Source organism: Rhinolophus sinicus, chromosome 3 (assembly GCF_057876585.1).
Source record: "Rhinolophus sinicus isolate RSI-liver-muscle chromosome 3, RSI-T2T, whole genome shotgun sequence".
NCBI lineage: Eukaryota > Metazoa > Chordata > Mammalia > Chiroptera > Rhinolophidae > Rhinolophus > Rhinolophus sinicus.
Window position 1 is genome coordinate 165,956,812 of NC_142503.1, and position 18,293 is coordinate 165,975,104.

An 18,293-nucleotide genomic window follows, 5' to 3' on the forward strand; every position below is an offset into this window, starting at 1 on the left:
GCCTACCTGACAACCCATGCATCTGGGAATGAGCTTAATGATTTGTCATTGAAGACACAAAAGTCGATCTCAGAAAACTAAGAGACAGAGACAAGTTAAGTTGAACAAAACTGTCCTTGTTTCTCAGCCAGCCTGCAAAAGTGGTACAAGGAAAGTGTTCCAACTCTTGGGTTCGTTATGACATAGCCAAATAAAGTTATCAAGTCTTACAGCTTAAAGAGGACTCTAAAGAGCTAGTCCAAAAATTCCCTGGCCATCAGCTCAGAGAAATAAGAGACAGAGACAAGTTAAGTTGAGTAAAACTGCCCTTGATTCTCAGCCAGCAGGCAAAAGTGGTACAAGGAAAGTGTTCCAACTCTTGGGCTTGCAGTGACATAGCCAAATAAAGTTATCAAGTCTTACAGCTTAAAGAGGACTCGAAGATCTAGTCCAAAAAATTCCCTGGCCATCAGCTCAGGATGTACCCGCAGATATGAGAGCCTTACCAGGGAGATCAATAGCCAGCTGTAACTTCCAAGTTTCTTCTTTCCACAGTTACTGACATATCCACTGAGATGAGAAATACTTGCAGTAACTACTTCCATCCATGCATCCGTGCACATACATTCACTCATTAATTTTGGTCAATCAACAACCACTTATTGAGTCACTAAAATGTGCTATAACTGTGTTATGTCATTGGGAATACAAAGATGAATAAGGTGTGATTCCCTGCCTTCAAGTAGCATTTATAAGGAAGACAGACATTAAATACAATATAACACCATGAGCAAAAGTCTGTAGAAGCATAAACAAGGAGGTAATCAACTCATGAGAATTCTCCCAAGAAGATGACATCTGCATCAGGTATTACAAAATTGAATAGGCATTCCACAGACAGATGGGAGATATGGGAAAAAGAATTCCAGACAGAGACCTGGATATGCAAAATCTTAGAAAAATGAAAAAACATTGCATGCTCAGTTTGAGAAGAGTTCAGTGTGGCAGGGGTGGGAAGTACATACAAGGCAAGAGGAGAGGTAATGGAAAGTAAGGTTATAGGAAGGCAGATTTGAGGCCAAAATGTGCATAGCCTCAAAGGCCATGAGAAGAAACGCATCTTATCCTATAAGTAAAGGAGGTCACCAACACAACACAAGGTTTTAATTTGAATGGGACAATGTGTCTCATTTAAATGGATTGATATTCAGAACCTGGCACACCACTCTCTCACAATATAAATATTTGTTAGGTGGGGTTGCTGCCACTCAACAGACATTGTCTGATTTGCATTTTAGAAAGGTATCACTGAAAACAGTGTAGAGAATGGACTGGAAGAGGAAGATACTGCAAGAAGGAGCATCAGTAAAGAGGCTCCTGCAATAGTCTGAGCAAGAGATGGTGGTGACAAAGGAAGGCAGGATGACAAGGAAAGGTGAGTCACTTAAGAGGGAGAATTAATGGGACTTTGCTCCCAGCTGGATGTGGGAACTGAGTGAGACAGAGAGGAAGTAGAGATGGCACCCACATTTCTAACTTAGACAATGAATATTCCCAAATGGCTCAGTACCCCTATCAGACCAAAGAAGAGGAAGAAGTTGACGGGATCCAGATCACAGATGGACGGGCTAGACTTGGACAGGGCACTGTGTCACCTCTTCTCTGAGTAAAAAAAAAGGCAGCCCCAGATATGAGTATGTTGGAAGTTAGCACAGAGGAGAATCAAAGGGGCTTCTCCATAGTGACCTCAGATCCATCTGAGGCCCCTTATAATGAAAAACCTAAGACCCAGAGCAATTAAGAGAGTTACCCAAGACCACACCATACCTTAGAAGCAACGCCAGAGAAATGTTCAAGTTTCCTCAGGGCTCCTCCCAGGACATTAATGTTTCCTTTTACAAATTACGGCAGTACCAAATACTTTAACTTTCTGAGCATGAAATGGAAGAGAGGACATGTATGTAAATTAAGAGAAATTGTGTACAACTATGCTTTTCACTATTCTGAATGTCCAGCTCTTAGCAATTTATTTCGTAACCTGGTACATAGGAACTTTTTCTTTATTCTAAGGAAAATAGTTGGACAGGTCCATACATAGTCATACTAGCCTTCGGTCCATGATTTTTATATGACAAATAAATGTTTTTTGAATGAATTAAATACAGATGAGTGCAGACCCCAGAGTTGCTTTTTTTAAAACAACTTTTTAAAAAAACAAACTGTTTTTTAATTTCTTAACCGAGAGAGAGCCAAAAAAGTTGTTACTGTTTCATCAGAACACATTTCTGCTGTCTTTGCAAAACAAATTTTTGAGTCTCCTGAAAAAGAGGCATTCAGATTTACTCACTTGTTTTTACTCATCCAAACATCATGATTTAGGACTCTTAATAAATTGAATTTAGGGTTTCAAAATGTAATTCATGAGCCACGGAAGATTGAGCAAATATGGAACAGAATAATTGCATGCTCCTTATCAATATTTCATTCTGTATTATCTGCTTACAATGTCTGAGACCTAATGCATGGACAGTCCTTCCCTCCAGCCAGGTCACGTCACTGTCGCCAAAGTGGCTCCCAGTTGTGTTTTCGCAGGCTGACTTCAGCATCCTGAGGGAATCTGAAGCTTTTTCTTGAGTCCAAAACCCCAGTGAGGAGTGAAACAAGGGACAGACAGACTGCTTCAACATTCGATTTTATCTTCCATATATCATACACTAATAAAATATTCAAGAGCATTTGTCAAAGTACCTGACACATGAAAGACACTAAGCCATTTTCAATATCTCAAGTGAGAAGTAATGACAGTGATATAAATCGTGGTTAAAATTTTAGATCTTTCGAATTAGTAAAATCAGGAAGGAAGATATTCGTTATATATTCGAAATGATGTCATCAAACGATGACAAGGGAGGTAAATTGAGCTACGACAAGAACCCGTGAAAATCTTAATCAGAGTAAAGGAATCTAGAGTCTGACTTTCTAATTGTGCCTTTGACGCACAACACAGGTACCTTCTGAAACACCATTTTATCCCAGAGACCATCCCTGACCCCTCAACTCAGCCAGGTCCCCTTGTCATCTGTTTCTCTTTCATCTAGCACATGCCCTGTGATTACACTAATCTCTCTGTACTGTAATTACTTTCGTGTGTGTGTATGTGTGTGTGTGTGTGTGTGTGTGTGTGTGTGTGTGGTCTTACCTCTTTAATGGCCTGTTTTTCTCACCAGACAGGAAGTTCCAGAACGCCAGACTATCTGTACTGTTCATCATTGTAAACCCAGAACCTGGGAGGTGCCTCCCAGTTTGTAGGTGCCTAGTAAGTATTTCTTGAATAAACAAATTGGTAAATGAGTGAAAAATGGAATGGAATGGAATGGTTTGCTGAACGAACTTTTTTTTTTCTGAAGAGACTTGTCCATTCAATAACATATGTTATTGAAAATAGTAAACAGTAGTATAATCTGAAGGATTTGAGTTTGGGGTGGGGAAGAAAGCTAGATACTCAGTTAAGTTTAATAGCTAGTATGTTCCTTTCCTTTTTCCTCTAGTAATAGAATCCTCTTGGCCAGAGAGTTCCTGGGGTTTTAGTTGACTGCAGCGACATCTACTGCTCAGTTGGAGGAAGCTCCATTTTTTCACATACTGATTGCAGGTGGTGCCTGAGACTAGACCCCAGGGCACTCAGGGGTCACCCTATCATCCTGCATAATAATTCTTACAGACCATTAACTCTATTTCACAGATAGGAAATTTGAGTGTATACTTCATTAATATATCCCACAGCAAATTACGGACAGAGTCCTCAATGGCAACTCTTGGCTACCCTGTCCCTCACTGGAGCCTTGCGAAATGAGGAGAAGGAATAATGATAGCATAGTAAATGCCTCGCTAGAGGAAATACATCCCTAGTATAGCTCCTCTGTATCTGAATATCAGCTCTATGTCTCTATTTGACTTTGAGAAACTCCCACCTCTTTGGGAATTTGCCCCATAAAAATGTTACAACTCCAATATTAGATGGATGGTGAGGGGGAAAAAAAATCAGGAAATTTAGACTAGTATAAGGAAGTATCCTTACGCCATCTTGTAAAATTAATACACTCCTGTTATTTTCCTAGTGACCCTTGTTCACATAAGAAGTGCCTCTGTCATCAACAAGACAAATAGCAACAAATGTTGGAGAGGCTGTGGAGAAAAAGGAACCCTCATACACTGTTGGTGGGAATGCAGACTGGTACAGCCGTTATGGAAGGCAGTGTGGAGGTTTCTCAAAGAATTACGAATAGAATTGCCATATGACCCAGCAATCCCTCTTCTGGGTATCTACCCAAAAAATCTGAAAACATTTAGAGATAAAGACACGTGTGCTCCAATGTTCATTGCAGCTTTGTTTACGGTGGCCAAGACATGGAAACAACCAAAATGTCCTTCGATAGATGAATGGATAAAGAAGTTGTGGTATATATACACAATGGAATACTATTCGGCTGTAAGAAAAGATGATATAGGAACATTTGTGACAACATGGATGGATCTTGAGAGAGTAATGCTGAGCAAAACAAGTCAGACAGAAAAAGCAGAGAACCATGTGATTTCACTGATATGTGGTATATAAACCAAAAACAACAAAAGAACAAGACAAACAAATGAGAAACAGAAACTCATAGACACAGACAATAGTTTAGTGGTTGCCAGAGGGTAAGGGGGGCGGGGGGTGGGGGGTGGGAGATGAGGGTAAGGGGGATCGAATATATGGTGATGGAAGGAGAACTGACTCTGGGTGATGAACACACAATGGGATTTATAGATGATGTAATACAGAATTGTACACCTGAAATCTATGTAATTTTACTAACAATTGTCACCCCAATAAATTTAATAAAAAAAAAAAAAAAGAAGTGCCTCTGTTAGCCTAGTCACTACAGCCAATCTGCTGACTAGGCTGCAAAAAGTGTAAAAAGTACCAGAGGTAGCACTGCTTGTGGTTACAGATGGATATATCCCAAGCTGTACACTCAACTGTTTACAAAATTCCACATTTTACTCGACTATGTTTATTGCCTGAAATAAAGTAAAATGTCAAACTCCATCCCCCGGAGCTGCTGTCCCCTCATCGGGTCATTCTGTCGGCTGAAGCCCACTCTGGGGTCTGCACATTCATGCTCAATACTTGGAGTTCTAAAGCAATGATTAGCCTCGCAAGCAATCCACTATCACTTCTCTTCACCTCCTTGCTTGATCTCACAAAGGATGGATTTATTAACTTCGTCAGAAAAAATAATCATTTTTCTAAAGCAGCAATGTACCTTTAGACAGACTTCTTTTTTGACTTGGGCTTAGAAGACACATGATGACGTGACGACTACTAGCTTAATGGGATTTTCTGTTTAAGCGATCGAAGGGAAAGGACATTGGAGATGGAGAAAATGACCTGGTAGCCCCAGGCCTAGCTTCTCTGTCAACCAGCTATGCACCTGGAACACGTTATGAACTACCCGGAGCCTCAGTAATATTGGGGATACTAATAACTCCCTGTTTATCTTCCTGTTAGGACAAACCAGCTAATATGTGTTAAAATGTTTAGTAAACTCTAAGAGGGTCATATAAATTTAAGAAAGCATTATTTCTTAAATCTCCTAATTGAATTATTGAGGAGGTGCTCTTATACTTGCATGTGTCTTGATAAACCAAGAAGCACAATACTTAACAGCACAAATTCAAGAAGCAGCTATAGAAATGCGGAATTTAAGATCACAGAGCTCTCTCGAATTCACCTTAATTAAAACTTTTGCTTAAGATGAGGTAACTGAGGGGATAACTCAGGAGGACTGTTGACTGCCTGGTCATACTCATTTCAGGCACCATCCTGGGTCCCCAGGGAGGCAGGTCTCCCACCCTGCCCAGCAGAGATTATCTCCTTTCTGGAACACCGTCATGTGCCCAGTTCTGCACACCTGAGGTAAAGAAAGTTTCCTGCCCAGTTCTAGCCTGCTCAAGGAAACCTGAAAATAAAACCTCTACAGAAAGATAATGAATCACAGATTACAGAAAATGCTGTGGAAAAGCACCATAGCAGCTGGTTGTAAATGCTCTTCAATTCTACAGAGGACTCAACAAGTAGGGATGACAGCTATATACTGATAAGTGCTTAACAACCAACTCTCCTGAAAAAAGAAAGCTGTGTGTGCATTTATTATAAATTTTACTGATATAAAGGATGTGTAGCACACAATGTACTAATAACAGTAACAGACAATATTTTTTTATTGTAAATCCCATACAGCCAATTGATTCTCACCGAATGCTTTCATTGCTTTTCGCTACTTTTCTATCTGTAACTAACCTTTGGTTACAATTCATCTATGATTTGACAAGTGGAGTTGCTTCCTTTTCCACTAACTCTTCTCTCAATAAATTTATTGTCATTAACTCTGATGTGTGCTTTACTGTTCAATTATTCCTCATCCCAATACAAATTATATTAATTAAACTGAAGCCACTCTCAGCTTTGGTAATAGACACAACACACTTTTTAAAAGTTTGATCTACATTGTTAACATTTTCTGCATCACTTTAAGTCTAGCCAATCAACAAAACAGTAAATCAAGCCCTGATTTGTATTTATCTACCTCTATGGTATAAATATTTCTTTTTTTTTTTTTTTTTTAAAGATTTTTTATTGGGGAAAGGGAACAGGACTTTATTGGGGAACAATGGTCAAACTATTGTCCTTTCAATCTTAGTTGTGGAGGGTTCTGTTCAGCTTCAAGTTGTTGTTCTTTCAGTCTTAGTTGTGGAGCGCAGCTCAGCTCCAAGTCCAGTTGCCGTTGCTAGTTGCAGGGGGCACAGCCCACCATCCTTTGCGGGAGTCGAACCGGCAACCTTGTGGTTGAGAGGACACTCTCCAACCAACTGAGCCATCTGGGAGCTCAGCGGCAGCTCAGCTCAAGGTGCCGTGTTCAATTTTAGTTGCAGGGGGCGCTGCCCACCATCCCTTGCGGGAGTCAAAGAATTGAACTGGCAACCTTGTGGTTGAGAGCCCACTGGCCCATGTGGGAATCGAACCGGCAGCCCTTGGAGTTAGGAGCACGGAGCTCTAACCGCCTGAGCCACCGGGCCGGCCCTAAATATTTCAACCATAGGCAATTTCAAGCTACCAATATGACACTACTGAATGCAGAGGTGGGAAAAGATGCATTGTAGCACACCATTTTATGGTATTATTTCCACCCTACAGATACAATCAAGGTAAATGGACTGAAGAGCACAGATAGAAGTAAAATGGAGTAAAATAATTAAGAGGTGAAGAGTTTTCTGTATGTTTACCTGTATTTTTAAATTATTCATTTAATTTTAAATCTATATAATTTGATTTTTTGTTAATGCTTGTGTTTAACAATAGGCTTGCTAAAAACTGAACAATTGGCTCTCCTGCAATTCAGGATGAGCTGGCTCCAGCACGGTACTGGAAAAGGTTCACAAAACTGTGAGAGGGACTTGGGTTCATATATGAAGAGCGGCATCTTCACAACCAAATAGACGTAGGTTTGATTCTTGGCTCTGCCACTTACTGGATATATGATCTTGCTCTTCAATTTATTCTTATAAGCAAATAGAAGAATGGAAATGATGTGAGTCGCGGGGTTCATGGTAAGAAGCTGTGTAAGTAAGAGTAGACGTACTAGACCAGAGTGGCACACTTTATCCTCATTGCCCCTCTGCAGGAGGTCACAGCCAGGTGCTTTTATTTTTGAAGACATGAAGGCAGAGAGAGATGAAATGCTCTTATCACTATAATTAAGGGTGACAAAAACAAAATAACATAAATTTAAAAAATTAAACAAGGCCAAAATTATTAATAGTTAGTCTAAAAGTCTAAAGAATTCTGTCTTTAATAGAGGCTGGGGAGAACCAACCAATTTCAGTTTTAATAAAAGCAAATACTATCAAAACCTAATTTCTTTTTAAAAACGACCTTCAGGACCCCTTTAATCTCCCAAGTGAGGCTTCCTCAGTTTCCCAGGTCAATAGTATGTCCACGGCCCCTCACCGTTTGGTGTACAGGCCAGCAGCTGACATCTCCTGAGAGCTTTGTATTACACAACTGCAGCGTCTCGGGCCCCACCCCAGACCTCCTGAATCAGAGCCCACATTTTATCAGAATTTCCAGGTGATTTGTAAGCATGTTAATGTTCAAGAAACACCACACTTGCTTCCTCTTAAGGATTATGCTCATCCGTATAAAATTATTAAGACACTCATGGTGCAGAGAAGTTGGATATAAACTTGCACGAGGCAACCAAGTAGAACAAAACACTCAACTTTCAAGTTCATATTAAGGTTACTGCCCTGGTGCTACATGTCCTGAAGGGAGCCATGTTGTGATTTTTTTTTTTTTTTTCTTAACAGCATTCTGTAATTATCCTACATATCCTGAAAATTAAAATATATAATTAATCTAGGGGGAAAAAACCCATAGAGGCAAAAATATAGAAAAGACACAGAAACCTCATCTATAGCTTGAAGACGTAATATCTGAAAAGTAAAAAACTCTAATCAATTATTCATGTTGTCTCTAAGGCGATCACTTTAAATCTCCTCAGACTGTACTGGTTAAACCTAACAGCTAATTGTGTGTTATATGGACAAACACTGGGTCATGCTGGAGAGAATGAATCAGGAAAGGCCACTAGAAATCCTTGTCAGATTTTGAAATAGTTCAACTATTGTACAGTCAAGAACATACAGATTTTCAAATTTATTTTTGGTAGTGGATTCCTTTTTCTCAAAACAGTCTTATTGGGAACTCCCAATGTATAAAAAAGCTCCGTGAGGAAATAAGGAGGAAAGGAACAGAACCCAGGGGCCTTTCTTATCAGGTCCCTTGCCTTTCTCAGCTTGGTGACATTGGCCTAACCTTTAAGGTCTCATATAAATGAGCTTCAGCACTTTACACATGTATATCTACTTATATAATGTTACAACAACCCTATGAGCTAAGCGTTATTATGCCCTTTTTAGAGTTAGGAAAACTGAGGCTCAGAGAGGTTAAAAACTAGTCCAGAGTCAATGGCAGTAAAGCGAAGGCATGAATTCAGGATTTCCTGACTCCAAATTCTAGGTTCTCAACTGCCATCCTGCATATTGTCTCTAATGCTTTCCATGGTTCTCCTTGGTTGAAATTACTATTTCACCCTTTGGTACTTTCAGAGCACTTTTTTTTTTTTTTTTTCGCAGCATAGGTCATATCCTGCCTCACATTACAGATTTTTCTTCTTATGACTCATATACTCATGCAGAGTGGACATTATGTTCTGCTCATCACCAGTGATCTAGCAATAATTTATAAATAGCAAACAGTTTTCTGGGGTTTGCATTCCTACAGTGAGTGCATCTGAAAGCAGACCTCTGAAAATGCAAAGTGCTCACTGTGCTGGTTTTGCTTCAGATGGGGTGATGTGACTAGTTCTCACCAGCAGAATCTGAGGAGAAGGAAAATGAGTCCATTCCAAGCTGTGAGCTCTGAGCAGGCTTCCCCTAAATTCTCTCTTTTCCCTGGCATCTGGCTGGATGCAGAGGGTCCAGTGAGGCTGCTTCGGCCCACGAAGATGGTGGAGACACTTAGTGGAAGTGTAACTGAGTGACAGTGGAACTATGAAGAGGGCAAGTATAATTCTACTGTGTTAAGCCGCTGACACCGGAGCTATTTGTTACAGTAACTGACCTTCCCTGACAGATACATTCCCACTTATCCAAAAGTCCACCACTCAGTTCTTTCAGTTATTGTTTTACACTATAAGTGCTTCCAAACAACTTAGGGTTACAAGGTATTCTTGCTTTAATATATAAGAAAACAATTAAACTTTGTAATAAGGAAAAGATTATTGAATATCTTTTTAATGGAATGTGGAATTCTGGAGAATTATCTGATTCCATTAGGGCTCTGCACAACCTTTAGACTATTTTACAACTTTTCAATTGTAAATAACTAATAGCAATACAAATAATTCTTCTCTAGACAAGAAAATTAACTGTCTAATGGAGGGACAGCCCTCACCCCTTGGAAAAAGTCAGTCCTGCATCCATTTGTAAATTCATTTTAACAGTCCTTGACTCCATGTAAATTTGTGATTCTTTGATCTCTCCTTTGAACCAGTTGTGGCATCTGTGTGGTTCCTTTATTGATTAAGGAGTTTTTAAAAATCTTTAAGCCACATTCCTGAATGAGAATCATGATTCTGTCTTTTTTGAAAATTATCTTTTTAACAACTATGAATTATGTATGGTCCACCAAAGTCTTTAAACCAGGTCTTAAAGAAAGAGTGCATTGATACAGTGAAAGGGATTAAGAGAAGACTGAGCCTCTTTGGATCCCAGGGCAGGCCAGGGTGGGTGCCACCAGTGAGCAAAGGAAGAGTGAAAAGGGAGGCTGCTGAAGCTGATGACCCGGGAGAAGGAGGAAGGAAAGGCTGCAGGACTCCACTGACAACGAACTTCTCCACATCATGATTTTCCCATGGTTGCCCCCCACCTCCTTTTTATTAGTGGATTAAGTACATGAGTTGTCTTTGTAGCTCTTTGTGGTTCCTGTGGCTCAGCCCTAAACAGCAAGGCCTACCTGGCAACAATTCTTCACTCAGGGTGCATGGCCCCTATTACCCGTCTGCTTCCCACATGGCAGGGCTCGGAAGCCCAGAGCCCTGGTCCTGCAGGCTGTTCAATACTTTGTCAGGCTTGTGATAAACAAACCCAGGTGGTACTTCATCCGGTGCCTATGGCTGATTTCACATCAAACTTTATGCAGTTGGAAGTCACCAACCTCACTTTGGGTATTTATCCCCCAGGAGTCATCAAATCCATCCTGTTCCAAACAGTTGCTGTCCTCTTTCAAGAGGAGCAGCTTGAAATTCAAATCCCATTATTTCAGAAAGATTTCAGCCCTGCAGGGAAACTTAGAGATGGAAGGGGTAAATCAAAATTCCCCTAGCTGTGAGCACTCCTGTTTTAAAGTCCTTCCCTGGGTCTTGATAATGTGTATGTTTATTTTGAAGATTCTTCACATGAATTGAAACTGGGACCCCTTGTTGTCTATATATTTGACTATATATTTTGTACCAGGTTCTGTGAAACAATTTTTCTGCCCAACAGAAAAGCAGAAAGTTCTGAGTTGGACAAGCAGACCCCTGTGGTTATTAATTCTCAAATGTTGAAACGAAATGAACAAGTTCACCGGCTGACTTCAAAGTCACCTGATCACTAAGCTTAGCTCTGAGGCTTCCTTTATGGTCTCAATTGGAGACAGGGAAAAATCACTTAATTGCTCTAGTTTCTGAAATGCAAAAGTTAAGTGCATTCTTTCTCTGATCCAGATTAAGACAAATAAAACTTGAAAGACTCCAAATATTCCAGATTCTTAATACAGGGAACCACTAGCAATCTATTAAGTAATTCACCTTAATTTAGCATCGTGTAACTTCAAATCAAGAGATAAGGACACTGTTTTCACCACTTTTTCAATTTTGTTTTAACATAATTGAAAGCTTTTTAACATCATCTTTGCTAACTTTCCGCTGTATTTTTCAAAGAGGATCATTTGTACTTAATTTCTTGCTTTCTAAAAATTTTCCCAGTTCTCTCAGTATTTATTCGTGTTTAATTCTCATCTAGCCCACTAGATGTTTACGTTGCTAATTCCCCAACTGAGCCTACAAGTGCGTTCTGATTACAAAGAAATTAGTTCACAGCATTCTCTGCAGACATAATGTGCCTTATTAATGTTATTAACTGTAGCTGATGAAGAGATTATTTTCTGGCTTAGTTCCAATACTCCTTTTCTAGCTCTCCAAAGGAAAAGTGACTGCTGAATTTTCCCATAAGAAATTCATTCCTAGTGAAAGAAATGTGATTTTTTCCCCCCAATTCTCTAATTCAACATAATTTAATTATGAAAATACAGATAAGGGCTTCAGCTTCTGGAAAGCTTTAAGTCTATTATCTCATACAGATCATTAAAAAATAATACTTTGGAGCTGATATATTTGGGTTTCGGTTTCTAGAAGAATATTCTTAATCAACAAGTTCAAATTTAGTTTTAGTGAACCTCTGATACAAGAATCCAATATCTGGGTCCTCCTACAGGGCCTTAAACACATGAGAACATTTTTTCAAACTAGGACCCTAAAGTATTTAAAATATTATATTATACAGTGGTACCTTGGTTTTTGAACGTAATCTACGAGTTCTGAAACGTTCAAAAACAGCCGACAGCTAGGCCTCAGGATCTTGCACTCAGCGGAAGCCGCGTGACATATTCGACTTCTGAGTCGTGTTCAAAAACCGAAGCATTTATTTCCAGGTTTACGGTGTTCGTAAACCAAAGTGTTCATCAACGGAGACATTTGAAAACCGAGGCACTACTATAATTATAATTTTGCTGCAGCCAGAAGTGAGATACAAAAAGATAACTCAGTTCTCTGACTGGGGGAAGCAATGAACCAGCGGCAGAGAGAATCAGGATTAATAAACTTCTCACTTGCATGTAGGTGATGTTATGGCTGTTTCATTCTTTAACAGAAGCTATCAAAGGCCTTATCTCTATTAAGCCACTTAATTAACTATTTGGAAGATTTTTAAGTGATTGATCACGGTGAGAATGCAATCATTCTGATTTTCATCTGATTCAGATGCTAAGGATTATGAAGGTGGCTGGCCCAACATTTCCAAGGTTTGAGCATTCATTTCTATAGTGTAGAATCATTCAAAGTTCATTCTTTAAAAACATTCTAAAATGTTAGATTAAGCACCACAAAAAGAAAAGAGAAAAGCAATGGCAATTACACGACATGATGCAGCTGGGAGCGAACACTACGGGGTCACCATTTTGCACTATATAAGTGTGTCAAGTCAACATGCTGTACCCCTTAAACTTACACAATGTTATATGTCAATTATATCTCAATAACTCTGGCAAATAAAATAAAATGTGAGATTATGTTCCAGGAAACCTAGCCTCAAAATGCCATCTATGGTTGATGACCTGAAGTCATGCTATAATTAGTTCATGACTAAAGAATTTGTAGCTATACCAACTACTGTGAGGTAAGTAGAGAGAACCAGAGAACGTTAAGATCAGATAAAGTTCTACTTGGCATGTGATATACAAGCTTACCGCCAGTTGTAAGCATTATGGAAAGCCCTCAGTACCTGACCAGTTCCCATTTTTCCCATGGGCTATAGAAAACCCTACTCTATCCCCACGTGGCTATCCAGGAGAGTTACCTAAGAGACTACTGTTTAACCGGCAGAGTGCAATAAAGCACCTGCTTCCCTCCTCCCAACTGCGTTGGACAGTTTCTGGCCCAGAATGTCTACCAGCTGGAAGAGAACCCCCTTTTAAGCAATCAACAGTACTCAATGCTGAGTGCTAGATGCTGTGAGGCTCCCCATAAAATAATAAGCAAAATGAGATAGTGCTGCAAATGGAGACTGAGTAATACTGACACCCACTGCTGGAGGGGCTTCACAAGGGAGGACGCAGTGTGAGTTAGGGTTGCCAGGAAAAGCTTCCGCAAGAGCTGGGTATGGACTGATGCATATCTGCAGAAATGCATGTTCTGGTGACAGGACTATAGCCCAGTGAAGGCACAGGTCTCAGAGCACCTGGGAAAAACAAAGCAGGCACATAGACCCACACAGACGACGGAGGTCCTTGAATATAACAGGGGTATATAAAGAGACAAATATATTTTAAGAAATGCTTCCTGTCTGTCAACTATTGAATCCCCATGTTACCTGATCTAAATCTCTGATTCCTTGTTTAATATTTAATCCCTCCTTCACTTTGGCTGCATTGTATTTTTACTTTTTGCCACCAATCCTTTGAATTTCAAAAATAGCTTTCGCTTCCTGAGGCCAGCTTGAGAGTTTGGCAGTTCTTTTTGATCACACAAAACCCACTACTACAGTACTTCAGCTGGTACAAAGTGTTTTATTTTAACACCCAAGACTGATTTCCCTCCCTCAACACAGGAACATCCCCAGAGAGGTTTTCTGCCTGAGGGCATTGGCTGCAATGTGCTGGACATACAAAATCGTTCACCTAGGTACTTGTGGCTGCCATGGTACTGCAGGGACACTCTCTACAAATTCTATTTTATGGGTTTCCCTCATTAGCGTTTGGGACTTAGAGCTGAATTCTCACTCATTTTCTCAAAAGAAACCTTAGAAGGAGAAGAAGGGAATTTGCAGTGTTCCACAGCTGGCTTGAGTAAAAGTGAATTGTGTGTGTGTGTGTGTGTGTGTGTGTGTGTGTGTGTGTTAATGATCTGGGTTCTGCCTATGACTCTTGGAATTAATGAATTCCTGAAGCCTCAGTTCTGTCTGCCTGAGATTCTGGGTAGAGAAGTCCTACAAATAGCTATGAGAAATCAGTAAGTGTCAGTCTTTAAAAAAATTTAACACAACCCACAAAATTATCCACGTCATGCCATCAATCCTTTCCTCTTTACAAACAGCTTAACATTTCCTACGTTAAAGGAACGCTAAAGTTTGACTGTAGCCAACATACAGAATTACTCATCAGAAGTGTCATGAACATCGAAATGAAAGAGAAAAACAGAGTACATTAAAGTGTTTTTAGGCCAGTACCTGATTTTCTTTACGTATGGCCAGCTGTCTTTTTGACTTTTGGTTCATATAAATTTCTGTATTTGTGGTTCTCAGTACACACCTGCGAGCACAGTTGGAAATGGGCAACAGGAAGGAAGTTGATTCATTTTTATGTATTTAACCTATTTATAACCCACCTCATGCTAAAAAGAGGATTTAGGTCTTCTGACAAAAATACAGTAGGATAAAAAGAAGTAAATGGAAAACTCAGGAATTAAGTGCATTTAAAACCTACTAAAATCCTGAGTTTATTCAATCTTTCACCACAGGCATATGGACAGATTTTTTCCCCCTAGAAATCCCCAATTACTACTAATCTTCAAGCAAGCAACAGCTCAAGGGGAAAGCTCTGCGAAGAAATAATATCTCGGTCTTGGAAGGTGTCCTCCTCTGCAGACCTCATTTCCCTTATGCACTTATCCTCGTGAGGCAGGAGAGGCAGGGATCACAACCTCTAATTTAAAATCTGGCCACCAGGACATCTTGTCTAATGAGAAAAGGGTCTGCACCCAAGTCTTCTGCTCCTCCTGTCTAGGAAAAACAATTCCGTTCTTTCCAAAGAAAGAGTGAATGGCAGTGCTCTCAAATCAAGAAATCTTGGGTACCATCTCAGGACAGAAAGGAACCCCAGATAACTGGCAGAAGCACACCCACAGAAACTCATACCAGATGACACTCAATCATTCCGTATGCAGGAGGCTAGTTACAAACCTCCATGGTCCAGATTTAGGAGTCTGTAATGTAACCGTGGGCTTTCTGGGAAAATTAAAGCACAGATATTGACCTGAAATTTGATCTCTATGTGACTGTAAAAAGCTAAATTTTTTTAAGGCACACTAATCCAATACACAAATTATCATAAAAAGCAATGTAAATCTTTGCTAATGGGGATTCCATGCATAGAAGATAAAAACATTTCTGTTTTTATGAACTGAAGACCATAATTTATTCCTATTTCCTTAGTTTTTACCTAATGTCCTTTTTCTGTTACAGGATCTCATCCAGGATACCATATTACACTTAGTTGTCATTAGAAACACTTCTTAAAATCTTCTTTCTCCATCCCCCTACATAAACAAAAGCTACCTAACCCCAAGGAAACAACCAATGGATTCAGTCTAGGACAGTTGTCCTCTAGGGTAGCACCCAGACATCAGTATTTTTTATAGCTCTCTAGATGATTCCAACGTGCCATCAAGATTGAGAATCACTGGTCTGGGAACTTTGGCCAATCTACCACTCTGTGCTGGTTACAGTGGATGAAGTTTTCGTTCCTCCCTCTCCTTCTATACACAGAATTACGTTAGCCCGACAGCTTCCTGAGCAACTTTTCAATCCATAGCTTAACATGTTTCACATCAAAATAAACTGACATTTGTTGCAATAAAGAGTTCTTTGAAATCTCACACTTCCCACTATCTTTCGAGGAGCATATTTTCTTTGCTGCCACAGCCCATGTTGCACTATATTTAAGTGTTCCGCCTTAACTCCATGTTAGGTGTTTCAAGAGAATAAGAAGAAAGAGGACAAGAAGAAAAAAGAAATGAGCTGACACGTTTTAGGGCTAAGGGTCTGACTTTCTCACAGTCAAGGCCTCAGTTTCTAAATTGTCCAAACATCACACCCTTTGCCTGCAGTTCATCCTACCTTCCTACCAATCCAAAACACATCTGTCTTGTGTTCCTCTCTTTAATCTTAAAATCATGCTAATGAATCTGATAAATTAATAATAATAAATAAATGATAATATCTTACTGGATTATCTACCCAGATAGCAGATCTGCGCTTTTCTAAGGCCTTCTCAAGTTACATTATCTCAATCCAAAGGAAGGCTCTAATATGTATAGTGTAAAGTAGACACCATGTTAAGGCAGGAAGGGTGGTATAAATTAGGAGATTGGGTAAAGTACCCCAGAAGTCACACCTCACAGATGGCTGTCACCCAAAGCAATCCCTGGTTGTAAGGGGTGACTCAGTGCCCCACTGTGGACTTGCTCGGCCACTGACCTCACATCTATGGTACCATTCTCTGACTCATGGCAATTTAACTCTTTATAAGTCAGCCTCTCAGTATTTCCGAACATACGCACACACTTAATAGATGCTCAAAGAATAAGTGATGAAAAAATAGATACATGAGTGCTCTTCATTATTCTGCTTTCCACAAACATCCCTAAACTGTTAATTGAATATTTATCAGGTTTTTGAAAGACCTCCAGAGAAAAATATTCCACTTCCTAAATCAGGAGCCCATTCTAATGTTAGATGCAGGCTTTTGAAAAAAACTGAAGAAAGCTATAACAACTCTGCATTTAACTAACTGATGACTTTTGGAAGACTTATCCATCCAGAACATCAACCAAACTGTAAAGTGTCCAAAAGTGGTCTCTTCCTTAGGAGAAAAAAAAAAAAAAAAATGGAACAATGTTACCCTCAGGTCCTCATTCAGAACTCACCAACTCAAAACATATTTAAAATAAAGATACTAATTAACAAGATTGCTCATAGGATTCCTAGAGAATAGAAGAGACATGAACACGTATCAGCTACAAAAAAAGAAAACAGAAAAACAGAGAAATCATGGGGGATAGGTGTGGTGATTAACACCCACCCTATCCATCCCACCAGTCATGTGATCAAATTCCCCTTGCCAATGATTGCTAGAAATGGGCCTGTGACCTAAGCCTGGTTAATTAGAAGCAAAAATTCTACTGGGGGATTCTTGGAAAGGCTTCCTCACTTTTATGAAAGAAACATGGTGAAAAGACAGTCTTTTTTCCCTGGACCATGTCTTGTCTGGGTGTGACACCTGAAACTGCTGCAGCCCTTGCAACTATAAGGAAGTCAGCCTCGGGGCCAAGTCCACAGTGCAGCAAGATGGAAAAAAACTGATGACAGTTGAGCTGCTGAGTCAACTGACCCAAGAGCTCTACCGCTAGACTTCTCATGAAAGAAAGTTTATTTATTTACTCTTTGAACCAATTTAAGGTTTCTGCTACCTGTAGCTAAAAGCATCCTAACAGATATAGAATGCAAAAAGGAAAGAATCTCCAGGGACTAATTATACTGGAAATGTTTAAACATTAAAATGGATATGTTGACTCAATTTTGGTCATATCAATTTTATGTTGCAAAAAAGATAATTCTGTGATTTATCATAGCAAAAGGATAAGAAGCAATGTGGACCAATCATCTGCTCTCTGTACAGTTTCTTGCCAATACATTTGAAAAGGAACTTATTAGAGATCAGAAAAGAAATTGACTCTGTACACGAATAAAGAGCCTCTCACGTGCTACTAGCATTTTACCAATAAATCTATCCACCCAACGACTTCACTCCGGCTTCTCTCTATCCCAGCAACACACATTTCATTCCACAGTCACACTTCCTGACAGCAAGATCAAGAAGGTGAGCTCTCTCTTTTCAAAGCTTTAAAGACAATGAGTATGTGATGATGCGGAACACAGCAGTGCAGAGAATTTGAGGCCATGAATCTACAACTTTGCCTTAAAACATCATCTAAGTTTTCTGCTCTTCACAGGAAACAAAACTATAATCTATTCAAAGAGTTTGCATCATTTTTAGCCAATCCCAACTACCCACTTCTTCAATCTGTTCATGTTTCAAAGTTTAGATGGGTTTTTCC

General features: G+C 39.6%; 1 protein-coding gene across 2 annotated transcripts in view; it reads right to left on the minus strand.

Annotated features, from left to right (window-relative positions):
• ARMH4 (armadillo like helical domain containing 4) overlaps positions 1-18,293 on the minus strand; it is a 98,395-nt gene that overhangs the window by 36,763 nt on the left and 43,339 nt on the right. Inside the window, exon 6 of one of the 2 annotated variants that reach the window (XM_074327429.2) lies at positions 7,637-7,770. The exons of the other annotated variant lie outside the window; for it this stretch is intronic. Within the exon in view, the coding sequence (XP_074183530.1) occupies positions 7,724-7,770 (47 nt within the window). The 3' untranslated portion in view covers positions 7,637-7,723. Of the gene's footprint in view, positions 1-7,636; positions 7,771-18,293 lie in introns of those variants that run through there. 2 annotated transcript variants of the gene reach the window in all.